Source organism: Zonotrichia leucophrys, chromosome 1 (genome assembly GCF_028769735.1).
Source record: "Zonotrichia leucophrys gambelii isolate GWCS_2022_RI chromosome 1, RI_Zleu_2.0, whole genome shotgun sequence".
Taxonomy (NCBI): Eukaryota; Metazoa; Chordata; class Aves; order Passeriformes; family Passerellidae; genus Zonotrichia; species Zonotrichia leucophrys.
Genome location: NC_088169.1, coordinates 26,906,283 through 26,932,301, shown reverse-complemented (window position 1 = coordinate 26,932,301; position 26,019 = coordinate 26,906,283). Strand labels below are relative to the sequence as shown.

Genomic DNA, 26,019 nt, shown 5'->3' with positions numbered 1-26,019 from the left:
ACTACTTTTAAGGAATCAGGAAAATAACAATCCTCACAGTCTGGCAAAGTTCTAGAGTGAAATTTAAGGAAATATTTCTTCATATCTACAAACTAATGCTCTTCCACTTTAGTAGGCTTGGGACAGAGATTTTACTAAATATATATTACAAACTATTTCTGCAAGAAAGAAGGCAAATAAAACACCCAGTGTATATCCAAGGTGAGTAAAAGACTGCATGTCTTATGTGGTATGTCAAACCACATAACTAAATTTTGAGCAGAGATTTACACCAGCAAAGTTCACTCTCTGTTGCGCTGTGCAAACTTAGCACTGTGGTTCACACATGGGGACAATTTTGTTTCCGTGCTTTTTACTTGGCTAGCTAAAACTGTTTCGGGGAGCGACACCTGGGGCAGAGCTCAAAAGCTCGTAAGGGAATAAAGATCTCACGTACCAAAATAAACGATGTGATGCTGAGCACAAAAAATCCCCAAAAAAACCAAACTAAGGCAAAAAAACTAACACTCCTCTCTCCATTCACCGCCAGTCAGTATCAAATCAGAGGGAGAGTCCTTATTTAAGCAGCGTTTGCTTCCTGCTGGATTGCAGCTCATCTTCCCCCTCTTTCCTTCCTGAACACGACACTGTAGCACCAGATTTCATCAAGCTGGGAATGCCGGACCCTGCCTCCAGACCCCTCTTGCGGGAACGTCTGTGGGTTCGCCTCCCCTCGCCCCTTTCCCAGTGCCAGCTCCTCCCGGGAGCCGCAGGCCGGCCGGGGCCGGGGCCGTGCCCACCGGGCACCTCCGCCCCGGTGCGCTCGCACCTGAGCGCCGCGGCAGCTCCGGGGCCGCTCCCCGCGGCAGGCCGGGACACAAGGGGAGAACAGAAGGAGATAAGCGGAGCGCGGGGCGACCGGCCCGGCTCCCTCTCCCTCATGGCGGCGGAGGGACGGGGGAAAAGAGGCGGCTGCCCCGCCCGGCGCTTCGGCAGCGACGCTCACCTGAGGGACGGAGGAAGGCCCGCAGCGGCGGGGCGGGGAGGGCGGGATCGCGGGGCGGCGGGCACGGGTGTCAGTGGGCGGCGGCCGCGGGCGGAGGGCACCGAGGAGCCCCGTCCTTGCGGCCGCCCCTCGCCCCGCGCCGGTGCTCGAGCGCCGGGGCGGCGCCTGGGAGCGCAGCTGGGCGGGACCCGCGCTCCGAGCGCCGCCTCGCGGCGGGAAACGTCACGGCGGCTTCTCGCCGCACGCCGGGAGTTGTAGTCGGAGCCGCGGCCCCGCAGCTGCCCCAGCGCCGCGGCCGCCGCCGCTCCCCCGGCAGCGCTGCGGGCTCCGCACCGCGACCCCGCGCTCCGCCTCTGCGGCCCGGGCCCGGAGCGCTCCCCGGCGGGAGGCGGCGCGGGCGGGCCGGTGCGCGCCTGCGCGGGAGGCGGCGCCGGGCGGTGAAGTTGGTGGGAGCGCCGGTGATAAAATGGTAGGTTGTGCGAGCCTGGGGGGGAGGGGAGGCGGCGAAACCGCGGAGGGGGAGCCTCGAACAATCTCCAGGCACCCCCCGGGCCGGCGAGCCGAGCGCCCCCGCGCCTCCCGCCGCGCCGAGTCCCGTTGCCCTGCCCGGGGAGGCGCCAGGCGGGAGGACGAGCGGCGCGGGGATACGGGGGCGCGCACCCCCCGAGCGGAGTCGCTCTCCCGCCGCCTCCTCCGCCGGGCCGGGAGCGGGGAAGGTCACCGGGGGCGGCGGGGGAAGGGAGGGGGCCGGGCCCCGCCGCGGGTATTTCGAGCGCAGGCAGCCGGCGCAGCGCGTACCTTTCCCTTTTTTGGGATTGGGCTGGCGGGGCAGGTCACCGGGGCTGCGAGTCCCTCGCTCCCACCGGCCCCTTCCCCGCCGCGGGACGCGGCAGGTGCGGCCGGAGGCGGTGGGAGAGGTGCGGTACAAGTCCCTTGCTGGGTCGCGGTGGCGGGGCCGGCCGGGGCTGTTTTGGGATGGAAGGGCTCTCCCGGTGCCGCTGCAGCAGCTCCAGCGCTCCCCTGGGGTGTGCGGTACGGTGTCATTAGCGCTGGCAGAGGGCTCCAGAAGCGCGGCTGGGCTGTGCCTGGGTGCGGGGTGCGCATCGGCGTTCGGGTGCCCTCAGCGCGGGGTCACGCCGGGCACGGAGCTGCGGAGCCGCCCCGGGCCGGGAAGGTGCGCGGGGCCGCTCCCGCCGCAGGCACCGGCCGCGGGTGAGCGGTGCGAACCGTGCTACGTGGCAGGGCAGGGGGCTGGAGAGCCCTGTGTGCTTCTTATCGCTTCAAATAATTCAGTGCTTCGTTCCGCTGGAAAATATCCGTAAATGCCTGCCGTTAGCTGGGCTTGAAAGGGGACGCGGGGTTTGCTTTGGCGTTGTTGGCAGAGCCCTCTGTTTTGAAGTGATTATCGCTAAGTTTGTTGCCCAGAAGAAGTTTATGTAACTGAGGAAGGTCTAGGTGCTGGGACTCCCTTAGCTAGACCTTCATGAAAATTTGGAGGCAGGCTGGAGCTTGCCGCCAAAGGATTATTAGTTATTTACTTACCAAAGTATATAGTAGTTATATTTTGCTCGGTTTTCCTCCCATTGTACACATTTCTTGTGTAAAAAGACACCTGGCATGTTTCTTCTTATATTAGATTGAAAATTCCTGTAGGAAAGACCAAAATCCTTATCTTGTTTACATGATGTGTTTCTTGTCTCAGGACCATCTATAGTCAAGACGTCCATGTGGGGACAAGAGATAAAAAGTAAGCTGAAAGATGGTCCCATGTTTACTCCTCACTGGGTCAGAATCCGGTTCTCTTAAAAGAGACATGTAAAATTTCCATTGTATCTGACTATTTAAGCTGTAGTGGGGAATTCATACAAACTTCTCAGCTTAACTGTTGGCCCAGAACATGTGTTAAGGTTTAACAAAATTGGAAAGTACAGAATATAATAAAAAACACAGTTTGACTTAAGCTATCTCCTTCTGCTTCCAACTTCATGTAAAGAATAATGTTGAAATATGTTACTAGCAAATTTTCTCCCTATCAAATGCCCATTCCTACCTCTTGGGTGTTCCAGAAGTTTGGGGATATTGTCTCCATGTGGTTGCTTTAATTGAGCGAAGCATCATATTAATTCCTGTAGACCACTGCAATAGGCTTTTTTGTTGTTCAATTAAACTTTAAAAAATACATTTATACTACTAACACACTAAAGTTTTAGATCACATTTACAGCAATCTTATAGTTTCATTGTAACATTCAGCAGTCTCCAATGTGTCCATTTCATCTATTTTATTTTTGCCTTATGTCTTCTGTTGACAGTGTTTTATAACATAATTATGTGACAAATGATTCTGCCTTTTTCAGCTGATGACTAATTAAGCTTTGCATTGTTAATTGTTGCTAAGAAAATATTAGGAAAACTCTTGGGTATTTTTTTCTCCATGTGTGGACTTACACAGAATTTAAGAATCTGTAAGTTGCACCTTTTAATTTCTCTTTTTTATAACCACTAGGCATATCTTTCAGAAGATAACCATATTGTAATATGACGAAACTTGTGTTTACTGCTGTTACAGAACAGAAAAAACGTCAGCATATGTGAGCAATAAAGCAGAAATACAAGTTTGTTACTGACAGAATATGTGCTGCTAAAAATGTATATATAGATGCTGTCATTTCAATTTTCAGAAGAAAGTCCTGTCTATTTAACTGCAGAAGAACAAGGCTTTGTCTTCCTGTAATTCTGAAGTGAAAGTTGTCATCAACAAGAAAACTAAAACCTTTAAAAGCTAGGCATTAGTAGTAGAATGCTGAAACAAACTTCTGGATTAGCTTCATTGGCTTTCCTGCTTCTTTTGCATCCCAAAGCATAAACTTAAATCGTCCCAGAAGGACAAGGTGCGCCAGTTTATGGCATTTACCCAGGCTGGGGAAAGGACTGCTATATACTGCTTAACACAGAATGAATGGAAACTAGAAGTGGCAACAGACAACTACTTCCAGAATCCAGACTTGTACTACAAAGAATCCATGAAAAATTCAGTAGACAAGAAGAAATTAGAACAATTATATAATCGATACAAAGGTAAGATTTCGTTTTCTGGTGAGTTTTTGGTTGGTCAGCTTGGGGTTTTTGTTGTTGTGGATTTTGTTTTGTTTTTTTTTTCTAAATTATGTTGTGTGAGAACCTTTTCTGCTTTGCCCACTACCATTCTTGGGGAGTTTTCAGTAAAGCTTGCTAGCTTTTGCTTCTCACTGTGTTTATAGTAATAAGATAAGAGTGAAGAAAGGTTTCAAATGTTTTTAATGATTAGTACACAAATTCTATGGAGATATCTGTAGACTTTAAAAGTAGGAAATTAAACTTCCAGTGGGGAAAAAGTGCCAGCTGTCAACACTGTAGCAAAGTTTATTGCGCAATTTACATGATTTTTTGCCAGTAGCCACTCTTAAATGTGTATGATGGTCTTTCCATGGCAAAAGAACACATATTGTTCTTGCACTAATATTTGGGGGAATTAGTTCTGTTCAGAGACAGTAATATTTCTATGCATGAAAAGCAAAAATGTTTCAGATAATGTTACAGCTAGGAGTGTGACAAAACAGTCAAATAAGAACTCAAAAACTAGGTACTACAGCCTTGATTAATTCCTTCATACTGGCATATTACAGCAAGAGTGATGTCTTTTCAGAGAGGTTTGGAGGGAAAACCACAGGAAAGTGGATTAAAGGCAGTGTGGTTTCTTTTCCAAGTTTCATTTTATGCCATTGTTAAAAAGAACAACAAAAAAAAAATAGGCATTTAAATATAATAAAGTATGTGATCCAGCTTGCTGAGCTGGGGCCATCTGACATGAGTGTGCATTGTTCGTGTTGGAGCAGTGCAGGCTGGAATCTTTGCTAGCTCCTGTTGAAATCCATACATCTCATGTTTGAAAACATGAACTCTTAACCACTACCCAGCTATGATTTTATGAATTTTTCTAATTGAACTATATGGTATGCTTTGTGTACACTTCATCATTTTTTATGTTACCGTTTCCACCATTTTTTTTCTTTGCATAATCTGTTCTAAGTGTAGGGATTCTTTAATACTTATTATTGTGTGGTAATGAATTATGTAAGGACAAAGAGGCTAAAATGCTATAGCATTTCTTTGTGAAAACAAAAACCCAGAGACAAAACTCAGAGAACCGTGTTTTGGTTTTTATATGCCTATGTGAATGTTTTTTATCTATGTAGCAATATGCATACATCTGAATCTTTTGTTTGCTCCTTGAATGTCAGTCTTGGAGGTTGCTGAGTCAAAAATACTCAAATTCATAAATGCTGTTAAGACTATCTGAAATGAAGAAGATTGTCACAAATGGTATTTCTTATTTACAAAGTTCTAGCAGTGGCAAACTGCACCATTTGACTTGGGTGAAAGCAAGTCTAGCCAGGTTATGTCAGTGTTTTAGTTAGCAGCACACCTGTACAGTTCTGGCATATAAAAACTGAAGGTGTAAACATTAAAAACTTTCACAAGATTTGACAGAAGTCTATAAAAGTTTTAGTTAAGCACCTTACCTTGATTCATATCAATCTTAAAACTGAGTCACTGGCCCCTGAACAGTAAGGGATTCCTTTGTTCTACAAAGCCTATAGAATAGTGCACTATACTTGAAATCTGAAATGTCTTTTTCTGTGCTTTTTTTTCTTTGTTTTCCTACCTGTTTATTGAGCAACTGTCAAAACAACCATTGCATTTTTGTTACTAGTTGCCTGGATGATGTGAAATATGATAGGGATGAAAAGTCCTTGTTGAAATCCACCAGAATTTTTCCACTGATTTCAAGAGAATGCACATCTTGCCTTCAGTTCTTCAATTACTCCCCAAATACACAATAAATGTTTTACATGTCTTAGAAGTAGTTGAATAGATATATTTACTTGTTATTTGGGATCAAAGGTCCCTGAATTATACCATGGGTGTAATTCTTGGTTTTATCAATGTGAGTCTGTTTGCCAAATTAACTTCCTTTCTGGAATTTGCAATTTCTTTCACTGTAGTAGTGGCTGGAAAAGTAAAAGAGATCTTAGCTTAAGAATTAAAATAAAATTCTAAAGGATTCATCTGGGCTTGATTTCTTTTTTTTTTGATCAACTTCTTGGATCAGGACTTAAAAATGGCGTGGTTGAAAATGGTAGCAATTTAAGAAGTTAGTATTAAATCTTCTCAAGAGATGCTTCTTTTACATAGCCTGACTTATGATATTGAAATGTCTTCCTCTCAAAAGCTGGGAAAGACTGTTTTGTGGTTTGTAAAGTCTCAAGCTTTGCAAACTAGAGGTTTGAGTTTATTTTCTTTTGTTTTCAATTGGTTTTTTTCTTCTCCAATTATCTAAGTTTATGTGCAGGGGGTTGTTTGTTTGGAGGCCTTTTTGAGAGAGAATTTTGTTACAGAATTATTATAAGGCATCTATCAACATTCAGAAAGGTACTACTGGGGAAATACTTTGTTTCACTTGTACTAAATTGTATTAGTTAGCTTAAGACTCTGTTATGCTAAGCCGTTGCTTGAACAATGTTTTGGTGATTTCCCTGACTTTTAATTAAACCCCCAAAATGTTTGAATGTGGTCTTTAAGTAGCTATAGTGGATACCCATATGTCACTATCAGGGGAAAAAAATCAAGGGTCTAATGTGGTAGGTGTGTTTTTGTTGGACTTGATTTTGGATTGGTTTGGGGGGGTTTTTTTAAGCTTAATGCACACTGACCAATATAAAGATGTTGTACATTTTGATGTGTTTATCACCCTTACTGTTTCTAAATGTAGGCAGCATCTTCTGACTCAAATCTTTTAAAGTGGATTGTGGAGGGAAAACAAAATTATTTAGTTGATGTCAGCAGGGAAGTTCAGGAGAAATTGCAAACCAATTTCTCTGTAAGTTTTCAGAATACTTAATCTATTTATTAATTCTCTTTTAAAAATATCTAGACTTCATGTGAAGGTTATGAAAAAATGAATACCTGTATTATGCAGCACATTAGAGCTGTCAGATGATAATTTGTTAATATGTTTCATAAATAATTATTCTCTTATTTGTATTTTGAACTGCAGACCCACAAGATGAAAATAAAATTGGCATTGATGGGATTCAGCAGTTCTGTGATGATTTAAGCCTGGACCCAGCCAGTATCAGTGTTCTGGTTGTGGCATGGAAATTCAGGGCAGCCACACAGTGTGAATTCAGTAAAAAGGAATTTATTGATGGCATGACAGAGTTGGGGTAAGTATCCATTTCTGCATAGTTTGTAATGTAGAGCCCAAACCATGTTTCTGTTCAAAACGTTTTCACTTAAATTTTGTGAAGCTTTAAAAAGCTGTTGGGGCTAGTGCCAAGCTTAACAGGTGCAAAATGCCTGTAGTGTCTTGTCTTCCTTGAATTGATGCTTTACTGCAAAGCCATAATGACCACAGCAGGGGGGAAGCAAAACAATTTCTACTTGTACAGCAAGGGAGGCAGATGATTCATGTATCTTTTTATGTAGTTCATAGTAAGCATATGCATATTTGTGTTAAGGATTTGAGTTGGACCTCCTGCTGTTAAAAACTGAAATTCACTGGAGGTGTATGAAAGGTAAAAAATGTCAGTGTTGAAGCAGAAAGGAAATAGGAAAACAGAAAAGAGCCTTTAATTCTTTCCCTTGCCACCAACAAATGGATCCATCTTTCTTTTTGTCCATTTTACCACCTCTGCTTTCCTCTCTTTCATACTAGATACTTCGTTTGCATAAAATATCTGTGAGGAATTGAAATAAAAATGAGGATACTGGTAGAAGAAACCATTGGTCCAACTGTGCTGTATCTGATAAAAAATTCCTGAGTTATGGAGCTGTTCTGGATAATAGACTTTGAATGTTGTCTCTGCTTACCAATAAAGCCAAGCATATATCATCATAAAATATTTTGTGTATAACTTTTCCTTGCAAAAGGAGCAGCATTTCTAATATTTAGAGGTATCAAATGCCTCTTTTCAACAGATTGCATTAAATGGGTGGATAAGTACAGTTTATTTCTTATTCCTCTTTTTTTGTAGATAAACAATTTCATTCTTAGAATGGCACCTTAATCAATGCATTTCTAAGACAAACTTACAGGAAATGTGGTGGTTGTTTCTTGAGCAGAGATTGTAGCAGTCTGATGTTACTGACTTCATCAGTTATTGATTTCTTTTTAAGCTTTCCTTTTTAGGAAATTGTGATGAAGTAACTTCTGATACTATCGGATGTTCACTGCTTTATTTTTTCCACTGGGTAGCTTTGGGTAGAAATTACAAGAATAATTATGATTTTCTAACCACGGTCAGAAATTAAGTGCTCATGCTATTATATTAAAGGTTGCCAGCTTTTGTAATTTTTTTTTTTCATAGAAGTGATTAAAAAGCTTTTGCTAAACCACCTGTTCTTGGAGCAACAGCTGTTCTTAGGAGCATAATATGGCTGTGCCTGCTTGCCACAGCACTTACTGAGAATTTGGAATGATTTTGTTACATACTTGGAGGCACAGTGTCTGTGGTTTTTAGCAATGAACACAAGTGAGCAGTCAAAGGGAAAGACATTCCCTGAGGCTTAGATCACATAGCATCTGTAGGATACATATGAGAAAGTATATTTATTGTCTAGATCAAGTCCCTAGAAGAAGCTCCCAAACTGAGCTTCTCAGTTGAAGACTGTTGGCAGAATTCTTTCTTTTCTCTGCCAGGTACTGCTGGAGACCAGAAAGGTACTTATTTTTATCTGTACCATGCAAGACAGTTAAAACTGCATTCGTGTTTTATGGATGTTGTTATAGTTACCCATCCTTTAACGGAATTTTTCTTGAATCTTTAGAATAAATACAAACATTTAACTGGGGAACTTTCAAATACACAGTGTTAGTTGTGATACTGCTTCTTTTAAAACCCTTTTGCTTCACTTTGAGTTTCTAGGTACAATTCAAGATATTGGTATTGTCCTTGTTAACCTTGCATATTCATTTGATGCCTTGTTGTGGCAGAAACACTTTCCCTTTTAAAAGTGTGACTTCTGAGCTCAGGTGTTTTCACTGAAAATGCTTTGGTGGTGTTATTCAGGGATGTGTTTCTCTTAGAATTTCAGTAACTTGATTCTGTCTTAGCTTACCTGTGCCAGGCTGTTCAATAGTTTGCCAGCCTTCAGGCTATCATTCAGGACTTATTTTATTCCTCAGTTTTATTCTCAATTGTTCTATGATGGGGAGAGAATGACTGCAAATATTACTTCATTTAGTTGAAAAGTCCTCAAACGTTAAGATGAACTGTAAAAAATGTGGTGTGAAGCTCTTTATTCAGGAGAGTAGGGAATAAGCATTGTCTAGCTAGATTAAAGCAAAACCTCACACTTGTGTTACAGCATCTGTCTCAGGGGAAGGAGTAACTGAGTTCAGTGAGGGTTGGGTGTTCTTTAAGAACAGAACAGCATCTGTTCAGAAATTCATCAAGAGATAGAAGAGAAGTTAAACCACTGAATCCTGTTTGCATTGTGTACCTAATGGAAGCCTGTATACAGTGTTCCACTTAAAATTCTTCAGTAAAGGCACATGAGCATTTATATTTTTCAGAATGCTATCCACAAAGATAATATCTTTGTCTTAACCACTGTTTTGTTTTTCTTTTAAACTAAACCATAAAAAGGTGGGGGAAAGTAGGAAGAAATTTTAAATATATGCAAATAATGTAATCTCTTTTGAACAGGTGTGATACCACAGAAAAGCTAAAAGCTCTATTGCCAAGGCTGGAACAAGAGCTAAAGGATCCAGCAAAGTTCAAAGATTTTTATCAGTTTACTTTTAACTTTGCTAAAAATCCTGGACAAAAAGGTCTAGGTAAGTAGAAAAAAAAGAGAAGATGTCTGCAGTCAGTCAAGTCTTCCAAATGTTTCCAGTACTACAATATTCTCATTGGCAATTGTATAGTAAGCTCTTTATTGATTTCTTTCACTGACTTCTCTTTCCCATCTTCTTTCATTTAATCTCTTATTCACATCCCCTTGGTACAGATAATTTAATGGGGTTCTCTGCCAGTATTGATGTTTTCTCACCTCTTGTCCAATGAAGTTCCTGCAGTTCTTCGAGACCTGTCAAACTTTATTTATTTTAAATACTGAGCTATTGAGTTCTGTATGTTAAGAACTACTGAAACAAGATGTCCGTATCAGCCCAGGAAGAGGGAGAAAATTGGGCAAAAGTTACTGTTCTCCTTAAAATCTTTAGTTTTAGCTCAGTTTTTATGTAAAGTTTAGAAAAAGAATGTTATGAACTTGGTTTAAAACTAGTGAGTAAAAACAGACATAGTTTATATAGCATTAAAGTGTTATTCTTCATTAAGTTGGAGCCTTATCCCAATCCATGCCTTGTATTGCTGGAGTAAAACTGATACACCATTTAAATTCCATTTGTGTCTTCAAATCAAAAATATCTAGTTTATGAATAGATGAAAAAAACCCAGTAAGATGAAGTCCACTCTCTTCAAATTTATGTCCACTTTCAGAAGATCCTGTGTAGGAAGGAATTGATGTTTTGTATATAGAATAGCACTGTACCATCATCCCTGTTGTTTGTGCTCTGTGTGAGAGGAAGTGGTTTGTTGGATTTTTTTAGGGTTTGGGGTTTTTTCTTTTTTTAGCATAGCCACTTTAAATCTGTGTCTAAGTTACTTGGAAAGTTTATGAATGTGTTTCTCCAGAACTGGTAGGAGAGCAAAATATCAATTTACTCCTCAACCAGGTGTGTCTGTTCCACATTCTTGACTTTGAATAATCTCTATTGTCTTTCCTGGTGTAATCTTTTTTCTTTATATATAAACTATGGGCAACTTTTAGCCAGTTTGTATTTTTCTTCTTTTTTTTTCCGGCACTTCCATTTTTCATTTCATCTGTCACTTTCTCATGGCTCACATGTCACTTTCACTGACACAAAAATGAAGAAGCCTTGTAGTGCCTCTGTGAGGTTGGTTAGGATTCTATCCCTTAGCTAGTTTTTATTAACAAAGCTTAGTACTTCCAAATTGCAGGAAAGGTAAATCAGTTACAGCTGAAGTTGGACTCTATGGGATACCTAAAGAAATATTACAGATAGCTTCCTGTTTTAATTGGGTCATTCCAACATGACACTCATGAACTTATATTTCAAAAGCTTTTCACCTAAGTCTGTATGAATAGTGGATCAGGGGAGGCAGCACAATCCAGATTTGGAACTGAATGTAGTGTTCATTTGACATGAGGAGGAGACTGACTTGTTTTCCAGTACTACTTTTTATTCAGTATTGGGGGTCCTTTCATTTATAAGTCTGTCTTCTCTGTTGTGTAAAAAAGATATTTTATTGCCAGAAAGTTCCAAAGTTCCTTCTTGCATTAAGAGTTGCTCTATTAGCAGGAGAAAGTAAGAAATGCAAAAACTGAAGTAAAACTTAAACTGTGGAATGAGTTGGTGGGTACTGTAGCTGATTTCAGTTTTCAGGAATTTTAGTAATTTCAATAATATGTAGAGTCTCTTAATTTCTACTACTTAGTTCTTACATGGCAGTATGTTGGTGGCACCTTTCATCAGACTTTTTCTGATTTTGCTAAGATGATTCTAGATAGTAAAGTAATATAAGCAGATGCTGCTTTTCTTACTTCAGTGGAGATACACCCCATTTCTTGGATCCACAGGTTGAGTAGAGAGAGACTATTGAGCAAACATATGGACTAATGTAACATTTTTGAGTGATAGAGGCCAGTGATACCTTACCCAAATAAAATTTAGCACTGTATAGATTTGGAGTTGGAATCTTTATAGGGATAATCCATCATAGTGGAGCAAAGAGGTGAAGGAAAAAAGTAAATTTACAGGTAGGTGTTTGTAATAGCCACAGAAGGAAGCAGTATGTTGTAACCAAGGAAGAAAATCCCGCCAGTTATTTTACTGGGGTGCTTGTATGAGCTGAGAGTTGTAGCTGCTTCAGCTACATTTAATACAGGTTTAGGTTGTTTTTGTTTGTTTGGGTTTTTTTTATTTTGCATCCTCTTCTCGATATACTTCATATATTCTCCTGGAATGAGAAACTGTCCATCTCTGCTCCCTGTCTCCAGGGTTGTTTGGTATTTGTGCCCAATGACTTTGTGCCCTGTTGTCAAGGAGATGTGGAAATTAATGTCAGCCATGTACAAAGTCTGGTTCTGTCCTACTCAGTTTGGAGCCTTCACTTTGATTAAGTCCAGATAGTTAAACCAATGAATAATTAGATTTGTTACCATCTGAGCTGGTGGAAATCTGTGCCTAGCTCTGTCTAGGTCATCTTCCAGTGATCACCTCTCCTTCTTCCCCACGTGCACATCAGATGGCATTCAGTCAGTACAGGATGCTGCCTAGCTCCTGCCCAAGCTGCTGCCTTAAAGTCTTTCTGGTGAATTGTAACTTGGAGGAGACTGAGAGGTCTGTAAGTTTATGTCAAGTAAAGGATAAATGTGAATGGTTTGAACTAATGAAGTGGAAATAATCCAGGAATTCTTTCCTAAATTTCAGTTGCAGAATATTTTAATGTGATTTTCTAGGGTCTGAAGTATTCAGTGCTTTTTCTTAGTTGGCTGGGAGCTTAAATCACCAAGTCTGGTAATTGTGCTCATTGGTTAGGGGAATGATCTGTAGGCTAAAAGAATATTGTTTGATTCTTGGAAATGCACATAACCTATAAATGTGCCTATTTAAGAACTAACCAAGTTTGACATAGTGCCAAGGACAAATAAGAAATTCATATTCTTAGCAGATTACATTTTCTTTTATAAAGGGTTTCTATTAGCAATTAAACTCCTTCTGTTGGGTCCTTCAGGCTAAGTACTAGGGCATCTTTTTTTCCAAAGAAATAACTCTTGAGACTAGAGCTTACCAGAAATTTGTCTGTGATAGGCAGACTGACTATTATTTTTAATGTTTTTTTCTTGTTTGTTATCTTAGCATATTGAAACCCTAAGAAATGAGTGAAATACCTTTAAAATGTTCAAGCAGCAATGCTTTGGTTATGAGTCATGCTCTCTGCTCCATCGTTTGAGATTACTTTTTTTAAAAATCTGTATCTGATGTTTTAAGAAGTGATATGAAGCATTATTACTTTATTTATTGTCCCCTCTCCTCTGAAAAACACCAGGAAGTAGTGATTTATGGGTTCCTTTTTAATATGCCAGGTGGTTTTTAAATATAAAAGGTAGAGAAATACTTATATAGTGTATTTCCTTATGTTAGACAAAACCAATTCTTGCACACTCTTTTCTAACCAAATGCTCTGTGGTATGCTACAGCATATACTAAATTGCCTTTTCAGTTTCAATAGGTATTAAGATTTGTACTGGTCCTGTGGCTGAACAAGTCTGAGAGCCATTGCCTTCACAAAATACAATCTTAAATTTTTGATGGCAGGTTTCATACATCTTTGTCCATGTTTACTTAAACCTGTTGTGAAATAATTTTTTTTCTTTTTCTAGCATGTAAGTTAAATCTCTGCTTCTGAATTTTCCAGTTTAATACTTTACCCAGCCAAAGTAAATATGCAGCATACATTTTGTTAGAGTGAGTAACAATTTCTTACATAGTTAGTGATCGTGTATGTGTCTTCATTTAGTCTCTGGACTGAGTAAAACCAACTACCCTGGTAAATTTTATCTCCTAGCTCTCTGATACTGCAATTTTGTCTTCCAACACTCATTTCCTTTGCAATCAAATTGACCTAATTTTCTCTTGTCATGTAGTACCCAAACAAGCCATATAACCTTCCATATGTCTTTGATATTTTACTTCTTGTTTTGCATCCTTTTGAGTTTGCTGAAGTTTGATGCTGTCTGCAGTTTGCAGTCTGTTTTACTGTTGGGTTTCTGCAGCACAGCAATGTACCCAGTTGTGTCTGGTCCTTCTGATCTGATATTTCTGCAGTTGATTACTCTCATTAGCATATGACTTTGCACTTCTCTTTAATGAAATCTTTCTTACTTACTTCCACATGATTTTCCAATTTGTCCGAATAATTTTGAATCCTAATCCTGTCTTCTGTCATGTTAGACTTTTTTCAGGTTTTGTCTAAGTTGCAAATTTAACAGAAGTTTTCTTTGTTACCATCTGAGTTACTTAAGTATTGGGCAGTGTTAGATGCAAGACTGACCCGCTGGGATGAGTCACTTTGTCCCCGTTTGGCAGGGAATGCCTGAGGTTCTTCCAGAACTTCTTTGACCACTGTGAAGGTTCAAACATGGTAGGAAGCAGTTTGAGATTGCTTCAGCATACTGAGGTGAATTTCACTGTATCTGGCTTCACTTTGGGCAGCAGTGCTTGAAGGTGGAATTTCTAAAAGTTTTTTTGTTTTTTCTGAAATAACTGTCAGTTTTCATTGGATCTTTTTTGCTTGGAGCATAGCTTGGAAAAAATCTGTGAGTGTCCCAGACTTTCTGGAGTTATTATCAGCAGGACACAGTATCTTGTATCACACCAGCTGCCATTTGTAAGATGGGGAGGGAAAGGCACAGAAGCCCTTCTTAGAAGTGTTTGTGGTGATAGAAGAATTTAGATGATACCTGACACAGCTGTCTTCATAACTCAGAGGGGTTTCTGCTCCAGGAAGGTGGTCTGGGAGAGTAGGAGTGTGTGTGTAGTTCTGTTTTATCTATTTTTGAACTAGCTTGTCTTTCCTTGCTTTTTAATTTCTTCTTCTCCACTTCCCCTCAAAACCAATGCAAGAAATTCTGCCATTATCTAATTAGATGGGAAGAAATCCTCTCCAATAAACTAAGTTACATCTGTTCTGTCATGCCCTAAAATAGACACAGAATTCAGTACACCGATACTCATTCCTAGAAATAGGACTGCCTTTTATAGGAGTCTCTTTTCCACAGATCATGTGGTGACAGTAGGGAATTTTTACTTCTCCTTGTATCTGCAGGGCTTCTGTTGTTGCTGTGGTCTCATCCAACTTGAATATTTGCATTTACTTTTGTTAGCTCAGTATTTCCAGGTGGAATGCTCCAGCCTGGGCTCGTGCTGTTTAAAGAAGTGACAGTAGTAGCAGTGCCCCAGGGTGATATCTTGAGATGCAGGAGGCAAAAGCTCAGTGCAAAGGATCTGCCATGATGATCTTGAAGCAGAAAATGATGTTCTGATGAATGTTACTAAGCACTCAACTGTCGAGTGTCTTTCAGATACATCTGAATAGATTTGATCATTATCCAAGAACACGGTGGATGCTTATAACTGTTAAAACTGTGACTCTGTAAGTGGTGGACAGAATTAAGGAAAAAAAAACCTGCCAAGTTTCAGCACAGCAGTGCCATCTCAATGGCTGCGTGTTGGACCTGGAGTACATAATATTTAGATATATTAAACTTGATTTGCATTTTGTCTTTTATTCTGAAGGTGCAGTTTATCAAGTTATCTGGTTTGCCAGGAGACTTTAAAAGTTATTATTATGGATAATTGGGATTCTGTCTTTAATCTGCTTTCTCATGTTCTTACTACTGTATATAGTGCAATAAATCTTAAATTTTTGCATAGTGCAGATTCGGAGGGGTTTATCTTGCATTCTACTCCCAAGATTCAGCTTTTCTACTGCAATCTGAGTGAAATTTTGTATCCTAGATCTTGTTGGTAAGTGTATTAAAGAATAGAATTATAGGTCTTTTGTCATGTCTACAGAGCAGTTCAGATTTCTGAGGGCACTTTCTAAACAAGGCCTTAGCTCTTTTTTTTTGGTTGTTTGTTTTTTGAACCTGATGCTTGCTTTGATTCTCTTACTGGATCTCCCTTTGAGCCCCAAAAAGGCATGCTCAGGAGTTTGTTAGAGTTTGTTTCAGCCCCAGGGAGGAGCTTAATGCATTCTTTCATGGTCTTCACCTTCCAACATGGAAACAAAAAGCCGATTGGGTCCTTCATCACTTCTTTGTGATCCCTTCATCTGCTTGCTGGCTCAAAAGGTTGTGCTTCCTTCTCTCTGCCAGTTTCCTGGGATCAAGCAAGAGATGAAAGATGAGGAGGGCATTCAGACTTGAATCAGATATTACCTCAAGACCAGAAGAATGACTATCTTTGCATCCGGTATGTGGACTTCAAGGAGGTTTCCTCTCCTATAAGCAGATGAGTATAATGTACTCTTTTTAATTGAAGCAACATCAGCTGGGCTTTTATCATAGCAGTATCTCAAGATTCTTTGAAGAGATCTTTAGACATTAGGGAAGGATATTTTTTTTTCTGTTTTGTTTTCTTATTTTACTCCTGCCTTCCCCCCAAGCTAGTTATCAAGATGTCCTCCCCTTTCAATGAAGAATTAGATTGATAGGCAATTTGTAGGAGTGAGTGCATGGAAGAAGTTAGTGAGGTCTATAAATGAATTTTATATTTATTTTGTAAGAGGTCTGCAAATGCTGTATTTTAGATGTTCCAGTGACCTTGGTTTATGTGTATGGTTCTTGCCTTATTTTTGTTCACATTTTCCATGTTGAAAATGCCAGCAGTTTAAGGGAAACTTATAGAAGAGGTGTTTTGATCAGTAAAAGTGTGGCATAACTGCCATTTCATCTAATGCCCCATTGATTCTTTTACTCATGTTTGGGCCTTGTTTGGGAAATGAATATCCAGTCAACTTTAAGTCTTCTGTTGTTTATCTGAATGGTACATGGAGAGATTTGCAGAGAGGCAAAAGGATTTTTGAATGGGCTACAGTCAGGTTCATTAGGTTGCACTCAAACTGATGTTCTGACAGTCATCTCCTAAATCTAACTTGCATTCCAAAGCAGTTCATCTGTTTTTTGCTTAAAGTGATAAACAATAAACATGAAATGTTCTGCATGGAACCAGGCTGCTTCAGTGTGGCAGATGCTGAGACACAGCCAGACCCTGCAGGGCTCCTCTGAAATGCCTGTGCTGAGCTTTACCACTCCTCCTGTCCACCACATGCGCTTGAGCCTGGCACTGCATTGTCTGTCCCTAACACAGGGCACTGGGAGGCTCCTTGCTGATGCCTTTGCAGGGGTGAGTTGATCCAGCTCAGCTAGATCCTGATTTTAGCCATGATCTGTATTTGTATCACCCCCCCACAACTTGTTCTTTCCCCTTCTGTCTATCTTCTGTGGGGGAGCTTCCAGTTGCAACTACAGCCTATTTTGCTCTAAGTTTTTGGCAATTCAGTTAAGTGGTTTTAGATTTAATCCTCATGGTATATTCTTGTTATTTTGCTGATTAGGAAAGAAGAAACTAATACTTATGTCTGTGTTCTTAGCAATTTCGAGGCCAAAGAAGACTTAAAAATCATTCAGAAATGAAGAAACAAGGAATTTATTATATCACTGAATCTTGCAAGTATTCACTTGATGCTTGTTGGTCAGGCAGGTATAGTAGTCCTGTTGTTGAGACAGATTGACACCAGCTTCCATTGTTCTTACCTGTGCATCAGTTCCAACACAGTGTTGAAAAGTTGTATTAGTAATTCAGATGAATTAGGGATAATATTCTACTGTCTCTATTTCAAGCACAAGTGTATGAGCAGGTCTTGGTGGGGCAGGCTGAGAGCTGGAAAGCTCTGTTTGGCAGAGGATGGCGAGTGAGTGCTGCAGTCCCAGAGGGCGGGTTTGGCACAGCAAGTGTAAATCAGCTGCGTTTCATGTTCCTCAGAAATCCTGCTCTCCAGCCAATTCCTTGCTATCTCTTATTTCTCTTTTTGTTTTCACACTTCCTTAATTTGTAGTGTGCAGTGACTTCATTGGCCTGGTCCAAAATCATAGCATGAAGAACTTAATTTGATTCTAATTTTTTTCATGCAGCAATCTAATACATTTTTTCCTTTCTTAACAAGATTTACTCAAATCTTAAAAGTAGACACAGGCTGTATTTCTCCTTCTGCATTAATTGTGCTGTTTGTACCACTATTCTGTTCAATCATGATAGAAGAGGCTAAGGTTTTTTTTAAAAGCCAGTTTAGAATGAGGTTTTAATGTTTGAGAATAGATCATGTTGCATGCAAAATAATATTTCTGGTTGAGAAAAGCTGATTGTTTTAGGGTCTGCATGATGTACAACTCTCACTAGATATTGATACTAAAAATATTTTTGGGTTGAAAGGAAAGCTCAAACTACATAATGTGTAGTACAGTATATGATGGGATTTTTATGATGTTCTTCAACCTTTTAGCAATTTCATGCTTTGGATATGAAAATGGATGTTAGCAATGAAGTCTCTTTTAAATTGATCCATGCATCTGTCTTCTTCTGTTTATTAAGGTTATGTTATTGGTCTATAATTGAGTAGCATATACTTTGGTATAAAAAACCCAGCATATTTTGTAGTTGTAGTTTGATTCTTATTGTAATGATGCCTTTGTATCTATATAGCATTGAAAAAGGTATTCCTAAGACTGCCTGAGGAATTCTTGCCTTGTAAAAGCATCTTCCTGTGGGAATGCAGAACCCTAATGCATAAGGGCTTTTCTCTTTTTTCAGTATCTATCAGTGCAGCACTAATTGTAGCAGATCCACAGCAGCACTGTTTATTGATACTACTGTCAGCATGCTAATGTAGACCTGAACTATCTAACTAGGTCTTCCCTTTAAAGCAGAAAAATCCTTTTTTTCTGTTTTCCAATGCCAGATTTTTCAACCTAGGCAGGGAATTGTCTTCAAACAGAAGTGTAGGCATATCCCCTGAGATTGTGGCAAACCTGAAGCCTAGTTTGCTCATGTACTTTTAGGCTGCATAAACTAGCACTTTCACTACCAGAAGTGATAGTCCCATCTAGTCCTTGTGTTCAAATAACATTTGTATTAGTTAATGGCTTTGTGGGATTACCTGAGCCAGATGAGAAAGATGGACTTTTCCCCCCACCTTTAGCAAATCTTACTGAAATGAGACCTTTCCTCTATGTGCCTACTGGGAAGAGCAGCTCCAGTGTGGACCTGTGTGATGCACTACAGAGCAGCATCCTCAGTGGGATCTGCATTTTTCATATGTGATAGCAAATAACTTCTGTGTCTTTGTGCAGGAGAATTCATTGGCAGACATGTGTACACAGTGTCCCTCGAGTGTCATCTTAAGGCAGTATTTCACATGCATTGTGCTAAACACAATTTTGCAATAATCATCTTAACATAGTACTGACTTTTACAAAAAACAAGGAAGTGTTCTCTCTTCTTTCCCTTTTACCTCTTCTTTTGTGGTACCTTTAATCATCTTTGTTTCCCTGCCTGTACTTTCTTCCTTTTTCCAAGGAATATTTCCATCAGAAGTATAAACTTTTCAACTATTAAGGTGTTATTTCTTCAAAGTGCATTTTGCTTAAAGTTGTCACATGAAAGATTTGCAAGGTTTGCATGGAGAGATTGAGTCTTCATAAAGAAGCCTGAGTGAGTGGGATCAAAGCCAGTTACTTCACAGTGGAGTTCAGCAACTATTAGTTTTCTTCTTTTTCATTATTTTTGCTTTTAATTTGGGATAACAGATAAGAATAATAATCTGCATATCTAAGCAGCAAGTAATGCTATTAATTACTCTCTTCCTCATATTTTTTGTGAAAAATGAGTGTGGTGGCATAGACAGGAAGAGCTGAAGGAAGTTTATTAGAGTATAATCCAAGCTCTGTACTGAAGAGCACTGATCATAGTAGGACAAACAGTGGCAGCACAGTCCCCGTGTCCATAGGTAGAGGCATATTGCATTTCTCTGCATCTTAACTGCTGCACTTCATCCAGGGCCCAGCCCTATCTGAAACAGGGACTCTAGGGGCATGGCTGTGTTAAAATCTGGAACATATCTTTCAGTTGTGAAGCTTGATTTCAGGTGGCAGTGTCCTTTGGTTTGTAGTGTGATATGTACAATTTCAAAAACCATTCTTCTAGTAGGTGCAGGCTGAGCTTCTATTTTGTGTGCTATCACAGTACTTTCTCTTAAGCTTCATGTTCTGTTTACACTTTGTTTACACTGAAAGCACAAGCTGGAATGTTTCTGTGGTTTCAGAAAGGCTGTGCCTTATGTTATGGTTTCCCAGGAGTGATCATGTACTTAGTGCAGGCACCAAAGCCATTAGGCATTGTGAGCTGCTGAGGATGAAAACAGGCCTTCAAGGAAACATCCTTTCTACCCTTAAGCTGCATCTAATCTTGCTTCTGCCTTTCTGCTGGAACATGTGGCAGTGCTGCATCTTCCTTGAACCCTGCTCTCAGATCACTGGTCACGATGCAGAATAAGGCTGATTTCTTGGACTTGTATTTTCAGTACTGGGTGTAGGTGTTTGTCCACTGAATGATGCCAGAATTATTGCTGAAAGGGATAATACCACAGATAAATGACTCTTTTCGTCCCCTCATGTCCTTAAATTCCCTTCAAAGTCAAGTGAGTACAAAATGTGATAAATTAAGAGGCGTTGACATCTGTGGATTTAAATGTTTGTTTCTGTCAATATTCGCTATGTTTGTGCATGTGTGTATATTTTTCTTTTTTTGATTTGCGGAGAGATTTAGCATTAATTGTTCTGTTTCTGTATATTGAAAGTAGCTTTAATCTGGCAGTGGTGGATGGTGACAAATATTTTAGTTTTATTGACTTGGTTCAATACAAAATCTGTACTGTTACTGCTTGTCTTGTACCTTTTGGGTCAGGGAGAGTAGAAAACAATTCCTTATAATTTGGTGATTTTTGAAAGAATGTTATTTATTTGTATTATAATATCCTAGATGCAGCATTAATAGTTTAACCAGAAGGAGGTTATTGCTTATAATGTACTGCAATATTTATGTGTTATTTTATCTCTTGCAGATCTTGAAATGGCAATTGCATACTGGAATTTAGTCTTGTCAGGAAGGTTTAAATTTTTAGATCTTTGGAATAAATTTTTGTTGGTAAGTATGTGCTTTATTCCTTATTGCCTATATTATTCCACAGTAGTCTGGCTTTTGTTGGCTGTGTGCTTCCAATAACAAAAAGATGGGATAAAAGAGATTTTTCCTTTTTGAAAACTGATATAAAATAGTCTCAAATCAAGCCAAATCAAATCTTCTCTTTATGGCTTTCTAATTTAGAAGAATGCAAAAAGATGCAGCAAAGTGATGAAGTGTTCTGCTTGCTTATTCCTGTACCCTCCTACTTAGGAAAGTTCCTGCATGAAAGGAAGCCATGATTGTAGATGGATCTGGTGCCGCTGTGATTCTCAGTGATAAAATATCACAGCTGTGATTATCACCAACCATGTAGTTTACCATGCACTGCCTTTTGTAGTACTAATGCATAAACTCAGTCTTTTTAAATCAGTCATACCAGAATTTAATGCTAAGAGACTTTCCGTTTTCCACAAAATTTCTTGCCCGAGTAATTAGGTTGATTAATTTTTTAGCTAATAGTAGTGAACTGATCTTGACAGTTTCCTTATTACCAGTGCAATTCTGTGGGCAGTGAAGTAAAGATGCATAAATTAAACCTTAGAAATTCAAAAATATTCTTGTAAAAGACCCTATTCACTCATCTGTGTTTCCACATTTGCCATGTCTATATAATTACAAAAAATGAAGTTGCATAATATATAATTTATCTTGATTTTCTTCATTTTATATTTTGATCTGTAATTTAGGAGAAATCAAAAGTCTTTCTGTATTTTCGTCCCCCAGTGCTTAATAGGGAAGGTGTACACTTTTTGAAATATTTTTCTGTAGTTTTTTTCTAAATTTCTTGGCAGTGTATTTATTTGAATCATTGAATAATGTACCAGTTTCATCAAGAGGGCTTCTGAAACCATTTCATGTTTTAACTGCCTCAGTACATTTTCAGACATCCAAATTCAGGTCTATCGATGCAACTGAAGAAAAATCTACAAGTTATGACCTGGTATTAAAGTGTGTTACTTTAGAACAAATATTTGACCTGAACGTTTAGTTGAGAAGAAATACTTTAAAAGATTTCAACCTGAGAAAGAAGCAAGCAGGAAGTCTTTCAGATGGATTTCTTTCTGTTATTGTTTTTTTAAGATAAAGAAGGTGAAGAAATGTTTGAAAAAGGGGTATTTCTGTATGTGTCAATATAAAATACTGCTATGGAATTTGAAAGTAGTTTGGACTGAACAGTACTGTTATTCCTCTGTACAGGAACATCATAAAAGATCAATTCCAAAAGATACTTGGAATCTTTTGTTAGATTTTGGAAATATGATTGCAGATGATATGTCCAACTATGATGAAGAAGGTAAGCAGTACCTGAATATCTTCAAAAATTGGTACAGCAGAATTGAAATACTGCTATAAATGAACAAGAGAACATGTTGTTACCTCGTGTCCTAATTTGTTTACCCTTAAAGTTTCAGCTGCCAATACAGTGTCATTGCCAAAATAGTAGTGATAAGAAGGTTAACTGGTTTGCTGTAATTTGAAAACAGGGGTAAAGATACAGTCACACCATGATAGAGCACATTATTTGAAAGTGTTTTGCTATAGACCTCTGAATGAAACATTTTGCACAAAATTTTTGTTACCCTAAATGCAGTTTACTCTGTTACTAATTCTGTTTTGGAATGTGTGCAGAAATAAGTCCTAAGATATGAATGGCTATAATAAGAATGCCGTGGTTTTGCTTTCAGCTAATGTTTATAGCTGTAGTGTGGAGTTCTGTGTTTTAAATATGTTTTGGTTGTCTTAAGAACTATTGCTGAAAGAAGAGATTCAAATGTGGAATTTATTAGTTAGGGGTTTTTTGCAAGTATTTTATCATGCTGTGCTTGTTAAAGCTAAAGACAAGGCCAGGAATGTCAAGATGAGCTTCTAATATTTTGTATTTGTAGGCTACAGCAGTTTGCTGCTGGTAATGGTTGGCTAATTTCTCAATTGCTTGATTTCTCTATAGGAGCCTGGCCCGTTCTAATAGATGATTTTGTGGAATATGCACGACCAGTAGTCACAGGAGGAAAACATAAAACTTCCTAACCCCAGATTTGTTCATCTGGACTAAATGAACTGCAGTGGGTAATGAAGATTTGTGAGCTGATAACTGCACATTGGTGCTGGTTTCAGTGGTCATGATGACTTTCTGCAGACAAAACTGCAATTCCTCCTTTCTGCCTAAAGAAAATGATGGTGGGTGTGTGGACACCTCAAGAACAAACTCAGAAGATCCAAGCTGTTTGTAGGCTATTGGCTTCAATTATTGTACTGGTTGTATCATATAGGATGTAGATTTTGCATGATTTTATACTTTGGAGAAGTTTAACTAGAGGCCATTTTATTAAAGTTTTGACAGCACAGCATGCCATTCAGTTCATAATCCAAAGTGAACACCAGCAGTTACATAAATAAAAATGTATTATATTGTACTTATATTAAAAGCAGTATTTGTGGTATATAAATTAAATCCATAAATAAAACTTATGCAGTATGTTGTATTTTTATAAAAGTTAGTTCTGTGGATCTGTCTTAATACAGACATGTAAAAAATCTCCAAACAAATGAACATATGGTTTTTGTTTTGTTTTTAACTTATTGCCAAAATGTTAAATTTGTATATTCACACCCTAGATGTATACAGTGATTACATCCAGCCTTTCGCTCTCTCCCAGTGAATTTCACTTCCTAATCTTTCTTCTTGAAGTGCTTGGACATGTAACAATAGCATTGCTGAAGACAGGCTGCTGCTCTATGCTGTGTTGCAACTCCAGCTTTTTTTAGTAACCATTTTAAAGCAGACATTAAACAACCAAAGATGCTTTTATAATTCATGTTTAGTTATCATAATTCAGTTAGTCTCCAATTATGTGTTTTATTTATTTTTAATAATGAACTGGTGGAATATGGATTTTATTTGTAGCTTGAAACATATCATAAATTCTAGCTAAATGCAACATAGTTGTAAATTCATTTCCTGGCACTTCTCACAGAAAAGAGATGTGAGTAAGCCTGAAGACTTAACTACTTGTCTTCCATGGTGGAGAAATAGTTAGGGATAAGGAGACTTCAAATTAATGATCACAAGTGTTCATGCCTATGAATGTGTTGTGCATTCAATTATATTTAAGGGGATTAAAAAGCAAATTAATGCAGTTTCAGTGATCTCAAGGCTGGTGAAGTTGGATCAGTTTTCACCAAATCTGAATTTGTTCAGTCACTTGTTTCTCCCCTTTTGACAGCCATTGATAATGATGTGCACAGTGGTGTCAGTCTTCTGTTTCTCATCAGTGTCTGCTGATGTCTGAGCACAAAAAGGTTTTACCAGAAACTATTCAGCGTGTCTTCACACAGGGCTCTTGCAAATGCTACCTCATCAAAATGAGTTTGTCATAGCCACTGTACAAATCTGTTAAAATGAAGAGTTGCTAGAGAGTATGTACAGTTATGATCAATATATTTTCTGTATTTAAGGCTGAATAGATGCAAGAATTTTGGAGAAAATAGTGCATTAAGTTATATAAATTATATCTGTTTGGATCGTTGAAGTGTTGCATGACAGCAGACTTTTATTTTATAGTTGCCAGGGTATAAAAGCTTACAATAATCTCTTAAACTCTAATATTTAGAGTTTCATATAAGCATTATGTCAACACAATGTGCAAGGACAAGTGTACATGCTGCATACAGACTGCCTTTGTTCTTCCACTTGCTAGAATTTCAGTTGTGCATGGCATTTAAAAAGCAAGATGAGGGAAAAGAGGAACAAATTAACGATTTTTCTCTTAGTAAGAGCCTAGTAAGGGAGTTACAAATGCCCTGAGTGATTTGGTATGAGTATTTGTCTCTTTTTGTGAGTGTCAGCCCTGGCCAAGCAGCCACCAGGTGTCAGCGTCTGAGCCCGCTGCTGCCTGGAGCTCCTGTGCAGAGTTACCCACTGAGGCTCTGCCAAACTGCTGCTTTCTGACTGCATCCTTTTAGAATGGCATTTGTGTAACTCCAAGTATTCTACAGAAGTTAGCAGAGAGCTAGAAGCAGTTATACTCTTTTTACTGCTTTTGATTTATCTACGCCTCCTCCCCAAAAGAAGCCATTTCTGTATCTGTCCCACAGGCTTTGCAGAATGTGTAACATCTTACAGCATCAAGTGCATTTACCTAGCCAGAAGCAATGGAATGCTTGTTACTCACACAGCTGCCATTTAAAATATATAGATAAAATATAACTGATCAGAAGTAGCTTAATTTGTTGCTATGTGATGTAAACGAAGTTTCATAGCACTAGAGCTTGTGAAACATTTGCTCATGATGAGAGCTCCATCAAATCATTCTGATGAACCTTCTACCTTTTAGAATAAATAGAGCATAAAAAATGCATGTGGGTTGAGGGTTTTTTCCTTGTTAATCAGAGCAAGAAGGAAGGATTCAGTGTGTGTGTGTACATATATACACACACACACTCTTAAATCTCATTCCTGGGGGAATCCTTCATCGGTGACAGTGGAAGACTGGGCAAAATACTCCAGAGATAGTTGCTGATCTTTGTGAGCCAGGTTTTGAGGTTTGCTATGCTTTTCCTTTTTCTTTTTTTCTTCCTGCTCCTCTACCCGTTTTAAACCACATGTGATTTTTCCATTCCTGTATGAAGTAACACCTTCACACTTGAACAGTCATAAAAAATGCAAATAAACTGCTTTCACCTTACAAGTTTCTTACATATTTTAATCATTTGCTGTTGTCTGCAGTTTCACTTTACAGGGTACTCTGACTTCCATTTTAAGTAAGCTGATACAGTGGTAACACCTAGGCTGCTCAATTTATAATCCTAAATGGTACAGATGTCTTCAAGTTGTTCAGTGCATACAGTATTACTTCACAGATATGCTGTATGTATTTTTAAACTTGGTGCCAAGTTGTTTGGTTTGAAACTGAGCCATAGGATTTGTACTTGCCAATTCTAAATTTAAACGTAATTTATCATGTGTGTCATGCCAAGGAGAGCAAACCTGCAGGCATCTGCTCATTCAATGCACCTGGGAGATTTGCTGCTGAATAAGCTGTACATGTGTGTATATTTTTTGGCACTGGAAAAAGGAATAAATGGACTGTTAAAGGATTGAA

The 26,019-nt window shown here is 39.1% G+C and overlaps 2 protein-coding genes across 10 annotated transcripts in view; one reads left to right on the top strand and one right to left on the bottom strand.

Moving 5' to 3' along the window:
- TMCO3 (transmembrane and coiled-coil domains 3) overlaps window positions 1–1,235 on the bottom strand; it is a 35,120-nt gene extending 33,885 nt beyond the window's left edge. Inside the window, exon 1 of the mRNA XM_064709619.1 lies at window positions 986–1,235. The gene's annotated coding sequence lies outside the window, so the exon portion shown is untranslated. The remainder of the gene's footprint in view (window positions 1–985) is intronic.
- Window positions 1,236–1,262: 27 nt separating this feature from the next.
- Window positions 1,263–26,019, top strand: DCUN1D2 (defective in cullin neddylation 1 domain containing 2). Of its 9 annotated transcripts, none has more exons than XM_064709664.1 (9): window positions 1,263–1,454; window positions 2,688–2,732; window positions 3,342–3,449; window positions 3,554–4,062; window positions 7,082–7,250; window positions 9,735–9,865; window positions 20,796–20,878; window positions 22,115–22,211; window positions 22,866–26,019. In XM_064709664.1, the coding sequence occupies exons 4-9, from the start codon at window positions 3,888–3,890 to the stop codon at window positions 22,943–22,945; spliced, it is 735 nt and encodes a 244-aa protein (XP_064565734.1). In that variant the 5' UTR covers window positions 1,263–1,454; window positions 2,688–2,732; window positions 3,342–3,449; window positions 3,554–3,887; the 3' UTR covers window positions 22,946–26,019. The 9 variants fall into 9 exon arrangements, with proteins under 9 accessions (XP_064565734.1, XP_064565761.1, XP_064565727.1 ...); XM_064709648.1 differs by lacking the exon at window positions 1,263–1,454 and adding an exon at window positions 1,771–1,902; XM_064709691.1 differs by lacking the exon at window positions 3,342–3,449 and having other exon boundaries at window positions 3,846–4,062.